Source organism: Heterodontus francisci, chromosome 23, assembly GCF_036365525.1.
Source record: "Heterodontus francisci isolate sHetFra1 chromosome 23, sHetFra1.hap1, whole genome shotgun sequence".
Taxonomy (NCBI): Eukaryota; Metazoa; Chordata; class Chondrichthyes; order Heterodontiformes; family Heterodontidae; genus Heterodontus; species Heterodontus francisci.
This window is the reverse complement of record NC_090393.1, coordinates 20,497,814-20,521,597: the sequence shown is the minus strand read 5'-3', so window position 1 is coordinate 20,521,597 and position 23,784 is coordinate 20,497,814. Positions and strand designations below refer to the sequence as shown.

The following is a 23,784-nucleotide window of genomic DNA, read 5'->3' as shown; positions in this document are numbered from 1 at the left end:
GTCAGGAAGGTCCTAGGTTTGGACCCTGATCTGTGTTTAGTAAACTGATATGAGCCAGGAAGGCTGAGGGACGTGCCCTCTCCTGCTGGGAACTCTGCCCTCAGAGTGGGTTGCCAAGTTCTCCATCCTTGGCACTGCTCTGATCAGCCCCCTGAGCAAAGGGACCAATGTAGCCACATTCTCAGAGAAAAATTTTCAGACTTCATTTGGGGTCATGCCCTCTTGCCTGGGCTGACCCACTGGTAGGGTCCACACATGCCCTTGTGGAGGCTGATACAACTCAGTAGAGCTACCAGACACCACACAAATGCTGGGTTCTGACTGAGGGACTGCAGTGGGATCTCCTGCTTGGTCCCATCAATTTACCACTTACGGCTGGATGGAAGTGCCATTCCTTAGAAACAAAGGTGGAAACTTCCAGAACATAGGAAATAGGAGCAGGAGTAGGCCATTAGGCCCCTCGAGCATGCTCTGCCATTCAACTAGAACATGTCTGATGATCTACCTCAACACCATTTTCCCACATTATCCCATATCACTTGATGCGTTTAATATCTAAAAATCTATCGCTCTCTGTCTTGAACATACTCAATGACTGAGTCTCCACTGCCCTCTGGGGTAGAGAATTCCCCAAATTCGCCAACCTCTGAGTGATGAAATTTCTCCTCATCTCAGTGCCTGGGCAGCACAGTGGCACAGTGGTTAGCACCGCAGCCTCACAGCTCCAGTGACCTGAGTTCAATTCTGGGTACTGCCTGTGTGGAGTTTGCAAGTTCTCCCTGTGACCGCGTGGGTTTTCGCCGGGTGCTTCGGTTTCCTCCCACCGCCAAAGACTTGCAGGTGAGGTAAATTGGCCATTATAAATTGCCCCGAGTGTAGGTAGGTGGTAGGGAATATGGGATTACAGTAGGGTTAGTATAAATGGGTGGTTCTTGGTTGGCACAGACTCGGTGGGCTGAAGGGCCTGTTTCAGTGCTGTATCTCTAAATAAATAAATGGCCTACCCCTTATTTTGAGACTGTGTAAGAATTTAGTATGTTTCAATGAGATCACCTCTCATTCTTCTAAACTCTAGAGAATACAGGCCCAGTCTCCTCAATCTCTCCTCATTGGACAATCCCGCCATCCCAGGAATTAGTCTGGTGAACCTTCGTTGCACTCTCTCTACAGCAAATATATCCTTCCTTCGGTCAGGAGATCAAAACTGTACTCAATGCTCCAGTCTTACCAAGGTGCTATACAGTTACAGCAAGACTTCTCTACTCCTGTACTCAAATCCTCTTGCAATAAAGGTCAACATACCATTTGCTTTCTTAATTGCTTGCTGCACCTGCATGTTAGCTTTCAGTAACTCATTAGCAAGGACACCTTTGGACATCAACACTTCCCAATCTCTCACCATTTAAGAAATACTCTGTATTTCTGTTTTTCCATCTGCCATGTTCTTGAACACATATTTAGCCTGTCTAATTCCCCTTGAAGCCCCTTTCCATCCTTCTCAATACTCACATTCCCACCTAGTTTTGTGTCATAAGAAAATTTGGAAATATTACATTTGGTCCCCACATCCAAATCATTGATATAGATTGTGAACAGCTGGGGCCCAAGCACTGATCCTTGCAGTACCCCACTAGTCACAGCCTGCCAACCTGAGAATGACCGTTTCTTCTTACTTTCCATTTTCTGTCCATTAACCAACTCTCAATCCATGCCAGCATATTACCCCCAATCCCATGTGCTCTAATTTTGTTTACTAACCTCTTGTGTGGGACCTTATCGAAAGCCTTCTGAAAATCCAAATACACCACATTCACTGGTTCCCTCTTATTTATTCTGCTAGTTACATCCTCAAAACACTCCAACAGGTTTGTCAAACATGATTTCCCTTTCATAAATTCATGTTGACTCTGACCAATCAAATCATTAATTTCCAAGCGTCCAGTTATCACATCCTTAATAATATTCTAGCATTTTCCCCATTCTGTAGTTCTGTAGCCCCCCATTTTCTCTCTCCCTCCTTTCTTAAATAGTGGGGTTACATTTACTCCTTTCAATCTGCAGGAACCGTTCCAGAATCTATAGAATTTCGGAAGATGATCACCAATGCATCCACTATCTCTACAGCCAACGCTTTCAATACTCTGGGATGTAGATCATCAGGTCCAGATGATTTACCAACTTTCAGTCCCATGAATTTCTCCAGTACTACTTTTTTACTAATAATAATTTCTTTCAGTTCCCCATTCTTGCTAGCCCCTTGGTTCTCTAGTATTTCTGGGAGTTTTTTTTATCTTCTTCCGTGAAGACAGCCACAAAGGGCTGAATTTTGTGCCTTGAAGTCAGCGGCTTTCCGACACGGAAGCACTGCCACAGAGTCCCCGCGATATTATGTGCTCATTGAAATGGAGAAGGCAGAGCGGCCGCACCAATGACATAGAGGGGGTGGCCACCGCGTCCCCGGCAATGGCGTCCGGCGCCATCGCACAGGCGTCAGCGCCATTTTTAAAGGGCTTCAAGCGCTTAAAATTTTTAAAATATTTAAACAATAAGTACTTTGTTAATCTTTAAAAATAAAAATCTAAAGCAGGAGGCCCTTTCCCAACCCCCTCAATGGTTGTTTTATATGCCAATATAACAAGCATTAATTTTATTCCCACCCTGAACTTCCCCCCCTAACCTCGTCACTTTTGCCCTTCAACCCCTTCCAACCATCCCCACAGCCAATAAAAAATGTTTTCCCCGTTCCCCCCCTGCCCTAATCAGCCCTGATTATTTCAGTCCCTCTCTATCGCCAGTAATATGCAGCGGGGCCTTCTTGCTGTCGTGGGTTGTGGCAGGCCAGTCCCACAAGCATTTTCCAGGCCTCCCCCCCATGATCCACGACAACAAGGGGCTGATAAATTCGAGCCCAAAGTATTTCTTTAGTTTCCCTGTCATTTCCTTATTCCCCATTATAAATTCTCCTGTCTCTACCTGTAATGGGCACACATTTGTCTTTCCTAATCTTTTCCTTTTTGCATACCAAGAGAAGCTTTTACAGTCCGTTTTATCTTTCTCACTAGTTTAGCATAGTGGGGAAAGTCTTCGCTCAAGCCCTTTTAAACAGGCTCCAGAAACTGGCTGAGCGTGTCTACCCTGAGGCACAGTGTGGCTTTTGAGCAGAGAGATCCACCATTGACATGCTGTTCTCCCTTCACCAGCTACAGGAGAAATGCCGCGAACAACAGATGCCCCTCTACTTTGCTTTCATTGATCTCACCAAAGCATTAACATCCCACACAGAAGAGTGTCTGCAGAGACTCATGGACAGGATTGCGGCTGTCTGCAACGAGTTTGGCCTAACCTTCAGCCTCAAGAAAACGAACATCATGGGACAGGACATCAGAAATGCTCCATCCATCAATATCAGCGACCACGCTCTGGTAGTGGTTCAAGAGTTCACCTACCTCGGCTCAACTATCACCAGTAATCTGTCTCTCGATGCAGAAATCAACAAGCGCAAGGGAAAGGCGTCCGCTGCTATGTCCAGAATTGCCAAGAGGGCGTGGGAAAATGGTGCACTGACACGGAACACAAAAGTCCGAGTGTATCAAGCCTGTGTCCTCAGTACCTTGATCTACGAGGTCCGAACAACGTATGTCAGCCAAGAGCAGCGTCTCAACTCATTCCATCTTCGCTGCCTTCAGAGAATACTTGGCATCAGGTGGCAGGACCGTATCTCCAACACAGAAGTCCTCGAGGCGGCCAACATCTCCAGCATATACACACTACTGAGTCAGCGGTGCTTGAGATGGCTTGGCCATGTGAGCCGCATGAAAGATGGCAGGATCTCCAAGGACGCATTGTACAGCGAGCTCGTCACTGGTATCAGACCCACCGACCATCCATGTCTCCGCTTTAAAGATGTCTGCAAACGCAACATGAAGTCCTGTGACATTGACCACAAGTCGTGGGAGTCAGTTGCCAGTGATTGCCAGAGCTGGCGGGCAGCCATAAAGGCGGGGCTAAACAGTGGCGCGTCGAAGAGACTTAGCTGTTGGCAGGAATATATCATATATCATATATCATATATCTCAATATATCATAACCAACTTGCCCCTCATACCTTTGTAGCTTCCTTTGTTTAGATTTAAGATCTTAGTTTTGGATTAACTACATCACTTTCAAACTTAATGTAAAATTCTATCATATTATGGTCACTCTTCCTTAAAGGCTCCTTTACAACAAGATTATTAATTAGCCCTTTCTCATTGCACAATACTAGATCTAAAATAGCCTGTTCTCAAGTTGGTTCCTCAACATACTGTTCTGGAAAGTCATATTTTATACATTCCAGGAATTTGTCCTCCACAGCATAAGTGCTAATTAGGTTTACCCAGTCTATATGTAGGTTAAACTCCCCCATGGTTATTGTATTACCCTTGTTACGTGCAGCTCTAATTTCCTGATTTATACTGTGCCCTACATTACCACCACTATTTAGTGGACTATAAAGAACTCCCACCAATGTTTGCTGCCCCTTGCTGTTTCTTAGCTTCACATAAACTGATTCTACATCTTGAACTTCTGATCTAAGATCCTCTCTCACTAATGTACTGATCTTATCCATTATTAACAGTGCTACTCAACTTCCTTTCCACCTATCCTTCCTAAATGTCGAATACCCTTGAATATTCAGTTCCCAGCTTTGGTCACCCTGCAACGATATCTCTGTAATGGCAATTAGATCAGACCCGTTTCCTTCTATTTGTACCGTCAATTCATCTACTTTGTTGCGAATGCTGTGTGCATTCAGCTAGAGTGCGTTTAATTTTGCCTTTTTAACTTTTTCCCCATATTTTGACCCTATTTGATGCTGGCCTTTGTTTCCACTGCCTTCCAATTTTACTTACTACTTTTCTTCCTACCATTACCAGCTTTGTTTCTCTCCTATCTGAAATCCCTCTCAGTTTCCCATTCCCCTGCCAAGCTAGTTTAAACCCTCCCCGAAAGCACTGGCAAATCTCCCTGCAAGGATATTAGTCCTGGTCCTGCTAAGGCGTAACAACCTAGATCAGGGATAAGCAGGTCTCCACCAATCCCCAGGGAGTTCCTTTGGTCTCCCCCTGAGGGGTTGGAGCATGGGCATTTGGTAACGATAGTATTTAGCTTGTCTATGATTCTCCCTACAGTCTAACACCTGGTGAGAGTGGTCACATGTTCAAGGTCTTCCAGTAACCTCAGTGGCTCAGCTGGCTAAGGCAGAAAGTAGTTAAACTACACAAGCCATTACAGTTAGAGGGCCCAAGTTCAAATCCTGATCTGTGCTAGTTTGAACCAGGGTGGTCACAGGGATCTACAACTGGTCTCAGTGGGTCAGGGAAGGGAATATCAATCAGGATTCCTGTTGGAAACTATGTGCATGGAAATGTTGGGTGAGGATAGGGCCAGGCTTGACAGTGCTGCCCACATTCCTCCCCACCATTCTGCAATCCCAGAATAACCACTGACAGTGTCTGGGCCACGAGCATGGAGGTGGGTGTTTAGCTTCCAATGCCCACAAACACATCTCTGAAAAAAAAAGTCAATGTCTTTTAAAAACAAATTACTGCAGCATGATTCAGCACCTTCAGGAGAGGAGGGGTGGGAATGACAGTTTATAATTAGTCAGCCAGTGAATGTCTAGAGCTTTTAAATGCTAAGTGAAATATCTGGCTCTCTTAGGAGTCTTTTCATTTTCAAAATATGAATATGTGAAATTCCTCCATATGACACCTTGGTATGAAGATATTTGCTAACACTGTTGCTTTAAGACTTAATGGCCTTATTTCTATGAGCAGTTCCAGATTATGAAAAAGAAATTTATATACAAATAATGGATTCGGACTCGTGTCAGGTTTATTAGATCGAGCTGCCTGAAAGTTTTAAGCTACCAGTTACCGTTGCATAAAATAGTTCAGGCAAGGTGAATAGTCAGAGCCAGCAGTAGTAACAGCAGCAGAAGCTGCTCTATTGGGTCAGTGGGCAATGGCACCAACTGGTGTGCCTGACCAGTACAAATCCAGGGAGGTACCAGCTTCAATTCCTGATCCCTTCTGATATTGCTGATCCAGGGGGGTGAGCAGCACTGGGGGATGGGGGAAGGGGGAAGGGGGAAGGCGGGGAAGGGGGAAGGCGGGGCGGGCAGCAGCAAACACAGGTGGGAGCAGTACAATTAGTGTCTGTGGGCTATGAAGGATGGATCAGCCAGGAATCTTCAGCAGGTTACCCCGGAAAAATCAGATGGGCAGAGGTAGCCTAGATGAGAATGTTTTTGGGATAATTTCTTGGAACAGTACATTCTGGAGCCAACCAGAGAGCAGGCTATTCTAGACCTGGTATTGTACAACAAGATAGGATTAATTAATGGCCTCACAGTTAAGACATTTCTCAGTAGCAGCGATCATAATATGAGTGAATTTACATTCAGTTTGAGGGAGAGAAGCGTGAATCCAAGACTAGTATTTTAAACTTAAATAAGGCAATTATAAGGGCAGGAAAGCAGAGCTAGCTAAAGTGAACTGGCAAATTAGGTTATGGGATACGTCAATAGAGATGCAATGGCAGACATTTAAGGGGATATTTCAGAATACACAGAATAGATACATTTCAACGAGCAAGAAAAATTCCAAGGGTGGGACCCACCTTCAGTGGTTAACTAAAACAGTTAAAGATAGTATCAAGCTTAAAGAAAAAGCATATAATTGCGCAAAGATGCAGGTCAGAAGATTGGACAGAATATAAAAAACAGCAAAGAATGACTAAAAGATTGATAAGGAAGGTAAAATTAGAGTATGACAGAAAGCTAGCTAGAAATATAAAGACAGATAGTAAGAGTTTCTATAGATATTTAAAAAAGGAAAGAGTTAACAAAGTGAGCATTCGTCCTATAGAAAGCGAGTCTGGGGAATTAATAATGGATAATAAGGAGATGGAAAATGAATTGAACAGATATTTTGCATCAGTCTTCACTATTGAGGATACAAGTAACATCCCAGTATTAGCTGTAATTCAGGAAATGGAAGGGAGGGAGGAACTCAAGAAAATTACAATCACCTAGGAAGTGGTACTGAACAAATTGTTGAAGCTGCGGGCTGACAATTCCCCGGGTCCTGATGGACTTCATCCTTGGGTATTAAAAGAAGTGGCTAGTGAGATAGTGGATGCGTTAGTTTTAATTTTCCAAAATTCCCTAGATTCAGGGAAGGTTCCTTTAGATTGGAAAATAGCGAATGTAACTCCTTTATTGAAAAAGGGAGGGAGGCAGAAAGCAGGAAACTACAGGGCAGTTAGCTTAACATCTGTCTTAGGGAAAAAGTTAGAAGCTATTATTAAAGACGTTATAGTAGGGCACTTATAAAAATTCAAGGTAATCAGGCAGAGTCAACATGGTTTGTATGAAAGGGAAATCATGTTTAACCAATCTATTGGAGTTCTTTGAGGGAGTGCTGTGGATGAAGGGAAACCAGTGGATGTCAGAGAGATACAGCACCGAAACAGACCCTTCGGCCCAACAAGTCTGCGCCAACCATCAAACACCCATTTATACTAATCCTCCATTAATCCCATTTTCCCTCTCACTCCCCTCAATGCTCCTACCACCTACCTACACTAGGAACAAATTTTACAATGGCCAATTTACCCATCAACCTGCAAGTCTTTGGCATGTGGGAGGAAACCACAGCACCCAGAGGAAACCCACGCAGTCATAGGCAGAACTTGCAAACTCTGCACAGGCAATACCCAGAACGAAACTTGGGTCGCTGGAGTTGTGAGGCTGCGCTGCTAGCTACTGTGCCACTGTATTATATTTAGATTGCCAGCAGGCATTTGATAAGGTGCCACATCAAAGGTTATTGCAGAAAATAAAAGCTCATGGTGTAGGGGGTAACATACTGGCATGGATAGAAGATTGGCTAGCTAACACGAAACAGAGAGTAGGCATAAATGGGTAATTTTCTGGTTGGCAAAATGTAACTAGTAGTGTGCCACAGGGATCTGTGGTGGGCCCTCAACGTTTTACAGTTTATATAAATGACTCAGATGAAGGGACTAAAGGTATGGTTGCTAAATTTGCTGATGACACAGAGATAGGTAGGAAAGTAACTTGTGAAGAGAACGTAAGGAGGCTACAAAGGGCTATAGATAGGTTAAGTGAGTGGACAAAGATCTGGCAAATGGAAGATAATGTGGGAAAATGTGAAATTGTTCATTTTGGCAGGAAGAATAAAAAAGAAGCATACTATCTAAATGGTGAGAGATTGCAGAGCTCTGAGATGCAGAGGGATCTGGGTGTCCTAGTGTATGAATCGCAAAAGGTTAGTATGCAGGTACAGTACGTAATTAGGAAAGCTAACGGAATGTTATCATTTATCGCGAGGGGAATTAAATACAAAAGTAGGGAGGTTATGCTTCAGCTGTACAGGCGTTCGGAAGACCACATCCGGAGTACTGTGTACAGTACTGGTCTCCTTATTTAAGGAAGGATGTAAATGCGTTGGAGGCAGTACAGAGAAGGTTTACTAGACTAATACCTGGAATGGGTGGGTTGTCTTATGAGGAAAGGTTGGACAGGCTAGGCTTGTATCCACTGGAGTTTAGAAGAATAAGAGGCAACTTGAGTGAAACATATAAGATCGTGAGGGGTCTTAACAGGGTGGATGTGGAAAGGATGTTTCCCCTTGTGGGAAGAATCTAGAACTAGGGGTCACTGTTTTAAAAATATGGGATCGCCCATTTAAGACAGAGATGAGGGGAAATTTTTTCTGAGGGTTGTGAGTCTTTGGAATTCTCTTCCTCAAAAGTCGGTGGAAGCAGAGTCTTAGAATATTTTTAAGGCAGAGGTAGATAGATTCTTGATAACCATGGGGTGAAAGGTTATCAGGAGTAGGTGGAAGTGTGGAGTAATCAGTTCAGCCATGATCTTATTGAATGGTGGAGCAGGCTTGAGGGGCCGAGTGGCCTACTACTGCTCCTAATTCGGTGTGTTTGTATGTTCGTATGTATACATGAAGACAGGATTGGCACCGTTCTGAGGCTGACATTCACTGCAAATAAGAATGGCCACTTGGACATAGTACCAGAATGGGAGACAGAGGGCAGCAGTTTGTGGGGGACAGGTGTAAAACTGGCAGCCAGCAAGCAGTCAGCCCCTTTAAAAAAGGGTGAATGTTCAGAAAACAATTGGGAACTATATCCATTTGATACTGAGATTATAACCAACTGAGACTGCGTAATAAACAGAAATGATACTTTACTTGTAACCATATTAAAGGCTTAAAGTGCGATGATTGGCACAAAGACATTTCCTTCTCACATTTGCATTTTTTGATAACATTTTATGCAAGAATCCTTGAGGCATATTTATTAGCAACAGTATGTAACTTTCTGAGTACCCCAAACACCAAAAATGCATGCTCAGGGTGTTCAGAGATAATAAGGACTCAATGCCGTCACAATTTGAATCAAATTATTTGAAACAGAACTCCTCACTGCCGTTTTCACCCAATTTTTAAATTAAATTTTCTAAAATTCTCAAATTTGTCTGCTGGTCCCTGCACAGTGTTTAACGCGACATGCTGTTTGCGCATGGCCCAATCCGGAATTAATTTTGAAATTGGTTGTGGTTTTAACTGTTGGTTGGTTAATTGTTGATTGTGAGCAGCTGCTCCACAATTTGTCGCACACTTGCCTCTAGGCCAGAAGGTCAGGGTCTGAGCACATAATCTAGGCTGACACGGCAGTACAGTATTGAAAGGACTGCATTTGTCTGAGGTGTTAGATGAAATGTTAAACTAATGCCGCTTCTGCTTAATAACCAGGTGTACGCTAAGACCCGATGGTGGTAGTCAAACAAGAACTGAAAACTCTTCCGGTGGATGAACCAGCCAAAATTCCCCCTTCATCTAACATCAGCAAAAACCTGGTTAACTAGTCATTCATCTCATTGCCGTGTGCAGAATGTGGCTGACACATTTGTCGACAATCACTGCACTACATTCTTGGTCTACATTCATTTTATGTGAAGCATTTTGAAATGCTTATGAGAGGTTTGATCAGATGTAGGCTACAGGATTTTTCTGGGTCATTTAACAATCATGAACCTTTGATTCTTTGGCATGAGTTTAGATGGTCAAACCTACATTTTCTAATATATGGGCAGTTTAGATCCAAATGATTAGAAACAGATACAAAAGCAAAATACTGCGGGAGCTGGAACCCTAGAATGGTAAATAAAAATGGAAAATGCTGCAAATACAGTCCTGAGCAGGTCAGGCAGCAGCTGTGAAAAGAGAAACAGAGTTAACGTTTCAGGTCTGTGACCTTTCATCAGAATTGTAAAAAGTTAGCGATGTCATAGGTTTTAAGTTAAAACAAAGGCAGGAAAAGGGCAGAAGGGAAGGTAGAAAAAGGGAAGATCTGTGATAGGATGGAAGGCAGGAGAGATTAAATGACAAAAGGGGTGATGATGCAGGCAAAAGGGGATGGTCATGTGACAAGTATAGAAATAAAAGATGGATCTAGAGGAGGTGTAAATGGGAAAGCAGAATCGTTACCAAGAGCTACATTCCAAAAAAGGGGAGCAGTGGCTATGATCTGAAATTGTTGAACTCAATGTTGAGTCCAGAAGGTTGTGTAAAGTAAAAGCAAAATACTGCGGATGCTGAAAATCTGAAATAAAAACAGAAAGTGCTGGAAATACTCAGCAGGTTTGGCAGCATCTGTGGAGAGAGAAACAGAGATAATGTTTCAGGTCTGTGACCTTTCATCAGTACTGACAAAGGTTAGAAAGGTAATAGTTTTTAAGCAAGTGAAGCAGGGGTGAGGGGGAAAAGAACAAAAGGGACAGTGTGTGATAGGCAAAGGGCAGGAGAAATTAACTGAAAAGGAGGTCATGGGGCCAAGGCAAAGGGAGTGCTAATGGTGTGGTGAAAGACAAGGCATTAGTGCAGAGAGTGATAATGATAGATTAATCAACAGCTCTGTCCAAAAGCATGAACATAAAAAAACAAGTATAAGGCAAGCACATGGTTAAAAAAAATGATAAAACAAAAAAAAATAAAAAAGGGCCAGTCATGCACAGTTGTGTAAAGTGCCTAATCAAAAGGAGTGCTGTTCCTTGAGTTTCCAGTGACCTTCATTAGAACATTGCAGGAAGCTGAGGACAGAGGGGTCAGCGAGGGGCTGGGGCAGAGAATTAAATAGACAGGCCACCAGAAGCTCAGGTCATGCACCTGAACTGAATGGAGGTGTTCTGTAATGTGATCACATGATTTTTTTTTATTCGTTCATGGGATGTGGGCGTCGCTGGCTAAGCCAGCATTTATTGCCCATCCCTAATAGCCCTTGAGAAGGTAGTGGTGAGCTGCCTTCATGTTGGGTAGGTACACCAACAGTGCTGTTAGGAAGGGAGTTCCAGGATTTTGACCCAGCGACAGTGAAGGAACAGCGATATAGTTCCAAGTTAGGATGGTGTGTGACTTGGAGGGGAACTTGCAGGTGGTGGTGTTCCCATGCATCTGGCACCCTTGTCCTTCTAGGTGGTAGAAGTCGTGGGTTTGGAAGGTGCTGTCTAAGGAGCCTTGGTGGGATGCTGCAGTGCATCTTGTAGATTGTACACACTGCTGCCACTGTGTGTCGATGGTGAAGGGAGTGAATGTTTGTAGATGGGATGCCTATCAAGTGGGCTGCTTTGTCTTGGATGGTGTCGAGCTTCTTGAATGTTGTTGGAGCTGCACCCATCCAGACAAGTTGAGAGTATTCCATCACACTCCTGACTTGTGCCTTGTAGATGGTGGACAGGCTTTGGGGAGTCAGGAGGTGCGTTACTCGCTGCAGGATTCCTAGCCTCTGACCTGCTCTTGTAGCCACAGTATTTATGTGGCTACTCCAGTTTAGTTTCTGGTCAATGGTAGCCCCTAGGATGTTGATAGTGGGGGATTCAGCGATGGTAATGCCATTGAATGTCAAGGGGATACGGTTAGATTCTCTCTTTGTGGAGATGGTCATTGCCTGGCACTTGTGTGGCATGAAGGTTACTTGGCACTTATCAACGCAAGCCTGGATATTGTCCAGGTTCTGCTGCATTTCTACACAGACTGCTTCAGTATCTGAGGAGTCGCGAATGGTGCTGAACATTGTGCAATCATCAGCGAACATCCCCACTTCTGACCTTGTGACTGAAGTAAGGTCATTGATGATCTGTCGATGTTGGGTATATTAAATTGAAAGAAGAACAAGCAAATTGCTGATTCACCTGGAAAGAGTGTTTGGGGCCCTGGACGGTGAAGAGGAGGTAAAAAGGCAGGCGTTGCATCTCCTCCGCTTGCATGAGAAGGTGGCTTGGGAGAGAGAGGTGGTGTTGTAGTGATTGAAGAGTGGACAAGGGAGTTGCTGATAGAATATGCCCTTTGGAATGTCGAAAGGGGAGGGGAAGATGTGACATCATGCTGGAGGTGGTGGAAATGGCAGAGGATGATCCATCGAATGTGAAGGTTGGTGAGGTGGAAGGTGAGAACAAGGGGAAACATATTGTCCTTTTGGGTAAGAGCAGAAGTGCAGGAAACAGAATGGACACAGTCAGCCATGGTGGAGGGGAATCCTCAGTTGAAGGAAAAGAAAAACATGTTCGAAGTATGGACGGTGGCATCATCAGAACAGATGCGACAGAGACAGAGAAATTGGGAGAATGAAATAGTGTCCTTCTCGGAAGCAGGGTGAAAGAACTGTAGCTAAGGTAGCTGTGGGAGTTGATGGGTTAATGGTAGATATTGGTCAACAGACTATCCTCAGAAATGGATATAGGGAACTTGAGAAAGGGAAGAGTTGGAGATGGACCATATGAAGGTGAGGGAAGGGTGGAAATAGGAAGCAAAGTTGATAAAATTTTCCAGTTCGGGACAAAAGCAAGAAATAACAGTGATGCAGTCATAAATGTACCAGAAAAAGAGGTGAGGGAGGGGACCTGAACAGGAGTTCCATTCAACAGGTACATTATTTCCACTGAGGGGGATTTTAGCTACAAGGTTAGGTTGTAAATGATGGGGTTGTTCTCCTTGGGGTAAAAGAGGTTGAGAGGAGATTTGTTAGAGTGTATACGATTATGACAGTTTTGGACAATGTAGACAAAGAAAAGCTGTTCCCATTAGCTGATGGTACAAGGACTAGGGGTTGTGGGCCAGTGATACAGGGGGGATGTTTGGAAGAACTTTTTCACGCAGCAACTGGTAATGACCCGGAACTCTCTGCCTAAGAGGATGGCGGAAGTGGAGACGACGAATGATTTCAGAGGGAAATTGGACGGGCACTTGAGGGACATAAACTTACAGGGCTTTGGGGATTAAGTGGGAGAATGAGACTGACTGGACTGCTCTACAGAGAGCCAACTTGGACTCGATAGGCTGAATGCTGATCTCCTTCTGTGCTGTAATGACTGAGATCTCACGAAAAGACAGGCATAGCTAAGATCCATAAGCATTCCTACAGCAACACTTTTTATTTGGAGAAGGTGAGTGGAGTCAAGAGGCAAAGAACAAGTTCAGGCAGACAGAGGAGGGGGATGGTGGATGCAGGCTGATCCAGCCTTCTTTCAGGGAAGAAGCAGATTTTGCACTGACATGAATGGAAGAGTGCAATTTCCACTTAATTTTGCAAGATCAGCTTATCATCAGAATAAAGCAAATCTCCAGGTGTTCATTTGGACCTGTGCAAGGGATACATTAATGGCAGGAGTGGAGAATCATGCGTGAATCAAGTGATCAATAACAACTGTGCAAGTCTCAAGAGGCATTGCAACTATTGACATCCTGCACCAATGTTGAAGAGGGGAAGAGTACTAAGTGACAGGAAAAATTAAGGAGAAAGGAAACCAATGTGCTGATGAAAGCCTGCAGACAATGTGATGAAGCAGCCTATCAGTTAAGTAGGAGCTTGTGGAGACAGGTTCCCACAGTTGTTGCCAAGTAGGTGTGTCAATGCCTGCAGAAATGCTTGGCGGGATCTGACTGAGTGCAGCTAATCTATGTTATCTGTTGAGCAGCAGTCACTAAACAGTGATCAGGAACAAGAGCCTGGCAGGATTGCCAACTCCTGCCACTCCCCACTCTCACAAGGCTAGAAGTGCTGAGATATACCGCAGCAACGATTGCTGTCCTGGCTCAGATCAGCAAACTCAGCAAAGGAATGAGTTTCAATGTGGGTTCTTTTTGTCTCCAGGGCTCGGTACAAAGAAATTACAAAGTGAGCCATCGTGACAGCTGATGTGCGAGCATTCTTGTGCCTCTCATGACAAGTGCAAGGTGTTCCTTCAATGCTGAGATTGGGCATTCCATTGGAGCTAGGTTCATTCTATTTCTTTTGTTTTAATGCCTAACATTACCTGTCAACCACATCCTGTATTCCAATAAGGACAGTTCCCTTCAAAATACCTCTTGTTCTGGGCTGTCAATCTTGCTTGCTATCAATCTCCTAGTGCCCCGCCATTTGTGCTCAGGATTGTTAAATTATTGGGTGCCTTGGTGTTCAGGCTTGGAGATATAAATTGCTCAGTATGCTTGTCCATGCTCACACTCTCAGTCTCAGTAAGGGAGTCACAGAATCCTCTGTGCATCTTCCTTTCCCCCATTAGCCAGGATTTCTAGCTGTAAATGCAACATAAATGTTCTGAACTAGGTTACCATCTGGAGTTACTGGGAAGTTACAGTGCATATTTCAAACTGCTCGCTATAGGCAAGGAGTTGTTGCAAGTGTGCTGTATGTCATACCCACAGTCCACTATGTTATGATACTGGCTTCTCACTCAGCATGTTCCAACTGATAGCACAGGCATGCAGCCAGCTGCTGAATTTAATTGAGTTGCAGCTCCAGCTAACTGTATTCAGAACATTTCCCTTTCCCCTCTACTCAATTACTTGCAGAATCAGCAGCACAGATCATTGCAGATTAAATTTGCGCTCACACCCTGAGCACTGAGAACAGGCAGTCACCCCTTCAAAGGGCCAAAGGTTAGATTATACAGTATTTAGCAATAGGACTGCGAGGACAAAGAACATTTATCTTAGCAGCTCTATATTTGGACCTGCCTGAGCTAGATAAGCTCCTCAAACAGTTTCAGGCTGATGTGACAAATAGGGAGATTCATGTATTTTATTTCATGTGATGTCAATTCATAAGTAGTCTCAGTTGTAGCTGTAGAAGAATCACTTTATTTTGTAGCAGCAGTGAGCAGCACATCCAAGTGGCTGCATGAATTCAGACTTCGTTTTTGGATTTCAGTGGACAAGGTCTGTCCTAGATACATTTCTTTATTGCATAAAATTTTGTCCAGAAATAATCAAAGAAGAGTTGCTTAGTAACTGCAACAGTTTATTTGTAATAAAGACATAAGAACATAAGAAATAGGAACAGGAGGAAGCCATTCGGCCCCTCAAACCTGCTCCGCCATTCAATAAGATCATGGATGATCTGATTGTGGCCTTAACTCCCCTTCCCTTGACTCCCTTGTAGATCAAAAATCTGTCTAACTCAACCTTGAAAATTAAATGACCCAGCCTCACAGCTCTCTGGGGAAGAGAATTTCAAAGATTAACAACTCTCTGAAAGAAGAAATACCTCCTCATCGCTGTCTTAAACCCTTTATTTTGAAACTATGCCCCCCAAGTTCTCGATTCCCACAAGAGGGGAAACATCCTCTCAGCATCTACTCTGTCAAGCCACCTCAGAATCAATAAGATCACCTTTCATTCTTCTAATGGGCCAACCTGCTCAACATTTCCTCATAAGACAACCCCTTCATCCCAGGAATCAACCTAGTGAACCTTCTCTGAACTGCTTCCAATGCAAGCATATCCCAACTTAAGTAAAGAGACCAAAACTGTACGCAGTACTCTAGGTGTGGTCTCACCAATGCCCTATACAGTTGAGCAAGACTTCGCTACTTTTATACTCCATCCCTCGTGCAACCAATGCCAACAATCCATTTGCCTTCCTAATTACTTGCCGTACCTGCATGCTAACTTTTTGTGATTCATGTACAAGGACACTCAAATCCCTTTGTACCGCAGCACTCTGCAGTCTCGCTCCATGTAAATAATATTCTGCTTTTCTATTCTTCCTGCCAAAGTGGACAACCTCACGTTTTCCCACATTATATTCCATCTGCCAAATTTTTGCCCACTCACTTAACCTATCTATATCTCTTTGCAGACACTTTGTATCCTCCTCACAACTTGCTTTCTTACCTATCTTTGTATCATCTGCAAATTTGGCTGCAAAACACTCGGTCCCTTCATCTCATTGATCTCAATCGTAAATAGTTGAGGCCCCAAAACCGATCCCTGTGGCACTCCGCTAGTTACAGTTTGCCAACCTCAAAATGCCCCATTTATAACAACTCTCTGTTTCCTGTTCGTTAGACGTTCCTCTAGCCATGCCAATATATTACCCCCAACCCCATGAGCTCTTACCTTGTGCGGTAACCTTTTATGTGGCACCTTATCAAATGCCTTTTGGAAATCCAAATACACTACATTGTTCTGACCAGGTGAGAAAGAGGTCTAGGGCTCCCTTTCAGCCTTCACCTGGTCTTGCTGTAACAGGGTTTTAATTTTAAACACACTGTGTTTTTAGCTCCCCTTTGGTGAATCCTTGTTCATCACTTTCCAATTATAAAGCAAATAAACCAGCACAAACAGGCTTTCTTAGGTTTAAAGAAGAAAAGTTGAAATTTCTTAAACTTAAACTCTAATTTGGTTAACACCTATGGATACACGACGCGCCCATGCTAGTATGCATACGCGATACACACATGCAAGAGACAGAAAACAGCAGAAGAAAAATAAAGTGAAACAGTTTAAGGCAATATCTGAAGAGCTGTTACAGTTCTTCAAGCTCACTGTAGCGTTCTTGATTGTAGGTAGATCTTGCTTTTCTTTGGGGCCCGGTATCCCTCTTAAACCTTGTTCGCTGTGGGAGACTTTTCTCTCTTGGGGTTCATGTGTCTTCAGTGGATTTAGAGGCTTGTGAGAAAGAGATGGGAGCAGACAGACAGACAGGAGGTCTTCTTCACTGCAGGAGCATTTTGCTTTCTGCAGACTCTCAGTTCAAACTGTATAATTCAGAAACCCTCAGGTTGCCAAGCAAGTTAGTCATGTGACTAACTGGTCTGACCACCTCTTGGCTATCTGTATTGGATCATCTTAGCAGAGAATGGAATGCGTTTCCCTGCCTTCAATGTCTGTTAGTATGTAAATGTTTTTTTCCAGCCAAGGTCTGGCAGTCCTTATAACAGGCCTTCTCTTCTTCCCAGCAACAATTTGAGATTTAATGTCCATGTGGCAAAATTAATATGCCTCATTTTTAGCAGGTAGGGGGCCTGCATGACAACATCTGCTGGTTCCGCTTTAGCCACCCTGCTTGTTACATCCTCAAAGAGCTCTAATAAATTTGTCAAACACGATTTCCCTTTCATAAAACCATGTTGACTCTGTCTGATTGCATTATGATATTTTTAATGTCCTGCTACTACTTCCTTAATAATGAATTCTAGCAATTCTCCAAAGGCAGATGATAGACTAACTGGCCTATAGTTTCCCGCTCTCTGTCACACCACACCTCCAGACCCCACCCCCCACTTTTTTGAATAGAGGCATTACAGTTAGGGTTTTCCAATCCATTGGGACTCTTCCAAAATCTAGGGAATTTTGGAAGATTACAACCAGTACATCCATTATCTCTGCAGCCACTTGGTTTAAGACCTTAGGATGTGGGTCATCAGGACCAGGGGACTTGTCAAGCTTTACCCCCATTAGTTTTCCAAGTACTTTTTCTCTAGTGATAGTATGATCATAGGAAATAGGAGCAGGAGTAGGCCATTCGGCCCATCGAGCCTGCACAGCCATTTAAACAGATCATGGCTGATCATCTACCTCTACGCTATTTTTCCCCACTATCCCCATATCCCTTGATGTCATTAGTATCCAGAAATCTATCAATTTCTATCTTGAACCTGCTCAATGATTGAGCTTCCACAGCCCTCTGAGGAAGAGAATTCCACAGATTTACCAGCCTCTGAGTAAAGAAATTCCTCCTCATCTCAGTCTTAAATATTCTGCCCCTTATTCTGAGACTGTGTCCCCTTGTTCTAGATTCACCAGCCAGAGGAAACATCCTATCCACATCTACCCTGTCATGCCCTGTAAAAATGTTGCAGATTTCAATTAGATCACTTCTCATTCTTTGAAACTCTGGAGAATACAGGCCCAGTTTCTGTAGTCTCTCCTCATAAGACAATCCCACCATCCCAGGGATTAGTCTGGTGATCCTTCATTGCACTCTCTCTATGGCAAGTATATCCTTCCTTAAATAAGGAGACCAAAACTGTACACAATACTCCAGGTGCAGTCTCACCAAGGCCCACCACAATTGCAGCAAGACTTCTTTACTCCTGTACTCAAATCCCCTTGCAATGAAGGCCAACATACCATTTCCCTTCCTAATTGCTTGCTGCGCCTACACACTAGCTTTTAGTGACTCACAAACAAGGACACCCAGGTCTCTTTGGACATCAACACTTCCCAACCTCTCACCATTTAAGAAATATTCTTCATTTCTGTTTTTTCTACCAAAAGTTGATAACTTCACACTTATCTAGATGCAGAAATCAACAAGCGCACGGGAAAGGCTTCCACTGCTATGTCCAGACTGGCCAAGGGAGTGTGGGAAAATGGCGCACTGACACGGAACACAAAGGTCCGAGTGTATCAGGCCTGTGTCCTCAGTACCTTGCTCTACGGCAGCGAGGCCTGGACAACGTATGTCAGCCAAGAGCGACGTCTCAATTCATTCCATCTTCGCTGCCTCCGGAGAATACTTGGCATCAGGTGGCAGGACCGTATCTCCAACACAGAAGTCCTCGAGGCGGCCAACATCCCCAGCTTGTACACACTACTGAGTTAGCGGTGCTTGAGATGGCTGGGCCATATGAGCCGCATGGAAGATGGCAGGATCCCCAAAGACACATTGTACGGCGAGCTCGCCACTGGTATCAGACCCACCGGCCGTCCATGTCTCCGCTTTAAAGACGTCTGCAAACGCGACATGAAATCCTGTGACATTGATCACAAGTCGTGGGAGTCAGTTGCCAGCGTTCGCCAGAGCTGGTGGGCAGCCATAAAGATGGGGCTAAAATGTGGCGAGTCAAAGAGACTTAGTAGTTGGCAGGAAAAAAGACAGAGGTGCAAGGGGAGACCCAACTGTGCAACAGCCCCGACAAACAAATTTCTCTGCAGCACCTGTGGAAGAGCCTGTCACTCTAGAATTGGCCTTTATAGCCACTCCAGGCGCTGCTTCACAAACTACTGACCACCTCCAGGCGCGTATCCATTGTCTCTCGAGATAAGGAGGCCAAAGAAGAAGAAGGAAGATACCATTTGCCATGTTCTTGTCCATTCACTTAGCATGTCCAAATCCCCTTGAAGCTTCCTTGCATCCTTCTTACAACATAGATTCCCTCCTGGTTTTCTGTAATTTGCAAATTTGGAAAATATTGCATTTGGCCTCATTTCATTTATATAGATTGTGAACAGCTGTGGCCCAAGCACTGATCCTTGTGGTACCCCACTAGTAACAGCCTGCCATCCTGAGAATGACCCATTTATTCCTACTCTCTGCTTTCTGTCTGTTCACCAATTCTCAATCCATAGTAATATGTTACCCCCAACCCCATGAGCTCTAATTTTGCTTACTAACCTGTGTGGGACTTTATCAAAAGCCTTCTAAAAATCCAAATGCACCACGTCCACTGGTTCTCCTTTATCTATGATACAAGTAACATCCTCAAAAAACTCAGACAGGTTTATCAAACATGATTTCCCTTTCATAAATCTATGTTGATTCTGCCCAATCATCATTATTTTTAAAGTGTCTAGCTATCACATCGTTTATAATAGATATTAACATTTTCCAAACCACATCAAACTAACAGGTCTGTATTTCCCCTATTTCTCTCTCCCTCCTTTCTTAAATAGGGGGTTACATTAGCTACTTTCTTTGTTGAGAGTTATGAAATTTCTCCTTAAATGTCTGCCACTGCTTCTCTACTGTCTTACCTTTTAACTTATTTTCACAGTTCACTTTAGCTCGCTCTGTCTTCGTACCCTTGTAATCGTCTTTATTTAAGTTTCAAACACTATTTTCAGACCCAAACTTTTCACCTTCAAATTGAATGTTAAACTCTATCATGTTATGATCATTTTTGCCTAGACGATCAAGGGCGGCACAGTGGCGCAGTGGTTAGCACCGCAGCCTCACAGCTCCAGGGACCCGGGTTCGATTCCGGGTACTGCCTGTGTGGAGTTTGCAAGTTCTCCCTGTGTCTGCGTGGGTTTTCTCCGGGTGCTCCGGTTTCCTCCCACAAGCCAAAAGACTTGCAGGTGGATAGGTAAATTGGCCATTATAAAAATTGTCACTAGTATAGGTAGGTGGTAGGGAAATATAGAGACAGGTGGGGATGTTTGATGGGAATATGGGATTAGTGTAGGATTAGTATAAATGGGTGGTTGATGTTCGGCACAGACTCGGTGGGCCGAAGGGCCTGTTTCAGTGCTGTATATCTAATCTAATTAATCCTATCTCATTACATATTACCAGGTCTAAAAAAGCCTGCTCCCAGGTTGGTTCCAGATGTATTATTCTAAAAAACTACCCCTAATACACTTTATGAACTCATCCTCCAGGCTATATTTGCCAATTTGATTAGTCCAATCTACAGAGTTAATGTTTCAGGTTGATGACCTTTCATCGTTCTGTAATCTTTCATAATCTCTGCCCCCATTTTGTTTCCCTTTTCTTTGCAGCTTTTGGTTTTAATCTCATTTTTCTCCAGTTTTTGCTTTCAGACGGTAGCTGTTAATCATTCTGCCATTCACACCTCCTCTAGATGAAACATTGTTTTCTTTATTTGGCCCATTACCACTCACATCGGCCCTGCACCACCAACTCTATCGTCATTTAATCTCTCCTGTACAGACCTTCCCTTTTGTTCTGTTTTTGCCCTCCCTCCTTTCACTTGCTTAAAACCTATTACATTTCTAACTTTTCCCAGTTCTGATGAAAGGTCAGCAACCTAAAATGTTAACTCTGTTTCTCTCTCCACAGATGCTGCCAGACCTGCTGAGTATTTCTGGCATTTTCTGTTTTTTCTTTCACAATATATAAACATTGACACCCCATTTTACAAGGTTTAAAAGATTAAGATCTGTTAAACTCTCAGACTGTTTATATCACCAAAACATGAAAGACATCCCACTGCACAAAGCATAGCTGAGTATTAATTCAGGCAAAGGTTGTGGAATCCATGGGTAAAGTGAAATTTATATCAATTTATACTAAGGTAATGCTTAACTATTCCATCCAAAAGTTCTCTTGTTGATCAGACTCTTTACAAAAGAATTTCCAAAACAGGCTATAGCAATCCCTCTTGGACTTAATTTTTGACTGTTTTCCTTTATTGCGATGTTTCAGTATCTTGTGTCTTACTACTTCTGTGCATTATTGAATCAGCGAATAAATCTGACCAAGCAGTTTTAGCCTAAAAGGACAAAGTGGCTCAGCACTTAAACACATTTGGAGTGATTAGATAGAGGCGACATGAATTTGTAAAGGATAGGTCAAGGCTAACGAACTTAATTGAAATTTTTGAACAAATAACTAAAGTAGTGGACTGGAGAATGTTTATGACTGTCGTTTACATGGACTTCCAGAAAGCATTCAACAAGGTTTCACATACGAGACTGTTAATTAAAGCTCATGGAATTGAAGGCAAATTATTGGCATGGTTACGAGATTGGTTAGCCGGTAGAAGACAGAGAGTAGGGACAATGCATCCGAGAATGCTGAGTGAAGTAAGGGTGGAAATTGCAGAGGTACTGACCATAATCTTCCAATCTTCTTTAGATACAGGGTGGTGCCAGAGGACTGGAGAACTGCAAATCTTATACCGTTATTCAAAAAAGGGTGAAAGGATAAGCCCAGCAACTACAGGACAGACAGTTTAACCTCAGTACTGGGAAAGCTTTCAGAAACAATAATCTGGGACAATCACTTGGACAAGGGTAGGTTAATTAAGGAAAGCCAGTATGGATTTGTTAAAGGCAAATCATGTTTAACTAACTTGATTGAGTTTTTTGATGAGGTAACAGAGAGGGCTGATGTGGTGTATATGAACTTCCAAAAAGCGTTTGATAAAGTGCCATGAATAGGCTTGTCAGAAAAGTGGAAGCCCATGGAATAAAATGACAGCATGGATACTAAGCTGAATGACATAAAACAGATTAGTGGTGATCAGTTGTTTTTCAGACTGGAGGAAGGCATATAGTGGGGTTCCCAAGGACTTGGCGGTAGGACCATTCTTTTCTTTATATATATTAATGGCTTAGACCTGGATGTACAGAGCACAATTTCAAAATTTGAAGATAACACAAAACTTTGAAGTATTGTGAACTGTGAGGTGGAGAGTGATAGACTTCAAGAGGACAGACATTGGAATGGGTGGATACGTGGCAGGTGAAATTTAATGTAGAGAAATGCCAAGTGATATATTTCGGTAAAAAGAACGAGGAGAGGCAATATAAACTAAAGGGTACATTTCTAAAGGGGGTGCAGAAGCAGAGGCACCTGGAGGTATATGTGCACAAATCACTAAGGTGACAAGGCAAGTTGAGAAAGTAGTTAATTACGCATATGGGATCCTGGGCTTTATAATTAGAGGCATAGAGTACAAAAGCAAGGAAGTTATGGTGAACCTTTATAAAACGTTAGTTCCAGTCTCACCTGGAGCATTGTGTCCAATTCTGGGCACCACACTTTAAGAAGGATGTGAAAGCTTTAGAGAGGGTGCAGAAATGATTTACGAGAATGGTTCCAGGGATGAGAGACTTCAGTTACGAGGATAGATTGGAAAAGCTCAGCTGTTCTCCTTAGAAAACAGAAGGTTGAGAGGAGATATGATAGAGGCGTTCAAAAACATGAGGGGTTGAGACAGAACAGATAGAGAGAAACTGTTCCCGTTAATGGAGGGGCCGAGAACCAGAGTACACCGATTTAAGATGATTGGCAAATGAAGCAAAGGATATATGAGGACAAGGTTTTTACCCAGAGACTGGTTAGGATCTGGAATGCACTGCCTGAGAGGATGGTGGAGGCAGATGCAACTCTGGTTTCATGAGGGAATTGGATAAGCAGCTGAAGATAAGAAATTTGCAGGATTACGAGGAAAGGGTGGTCCAATGGGACTAGCAGAATTGCTCTTGCAGAGAGCCGATACAGACTTGACAGGTGAATGTCCTTCTTCTGTGCTGTAACCGTTCATGATTCTATGATTCTGTGTACTCGGATTGGACAGGAGTGACCGTAAGGATTTGTAGTGCGGCCTCAACTATTCACTATATTTATTAATGACTTAGATAACGCAACTGAGAGGCAAAAATCCAAGTTTGACAATAACACAGAGGTTGATGGCATAGTGAGTAGTGTAGATGGAACCATAACATTACAAAGAAACATTGACAGATTACATAAGTCGGCAAAACTGTGACAGATGGATTTCAACACAGATAAGTGTGAGGTCATCCATTTTGGACCAAAAAGGGATAGATCTGAATATTAGTTAAATGGCAAAAAGCTGGGAATATCGAAGGTCCAAAAAGATTTAGGGGTTCATGTACATGGATAATTAAAATATAGCATAGCCAGGTACAAAAATAATCAAAA

General features: G+C 43.3%; 1 protein-coding gene across 4 annotated transcripts in view; it reads right to left on the bottom strand.

Moving 5' to 3' along the window:
- The window catches only part of inpp5jb (inositol polyphosphate-5-phosphatase Jb), a 112,891-nt gene that overhangs the window by 44,437 nt on the left and 44,670 nt on the right, over positions 1-23,784 (bottom strand). The window contains exon 1 of one of the 4 annotated variants that reach the window (XM_068054833.1): positions 3,447-3,496. The exons of 2 other annotated variants lie outside the window; for them this stretch is intronic. Coding sequence is in view for 1 of the 2 variants with exons in the window: in XM_068054832.1 (XP_067910933.1) it covers positions 3,260-3,273 (14 nt within the window). In the remaining variant the exon portion in view is untranslated. Of the gene's footprint in view, positions 1-3,259; positions 3,331-3,446; positions 3,497-23,784 lie in introns of those variants that run through there. One more of the 4 variants, XM_068054832.1, reaches the window with a different exon arrangement.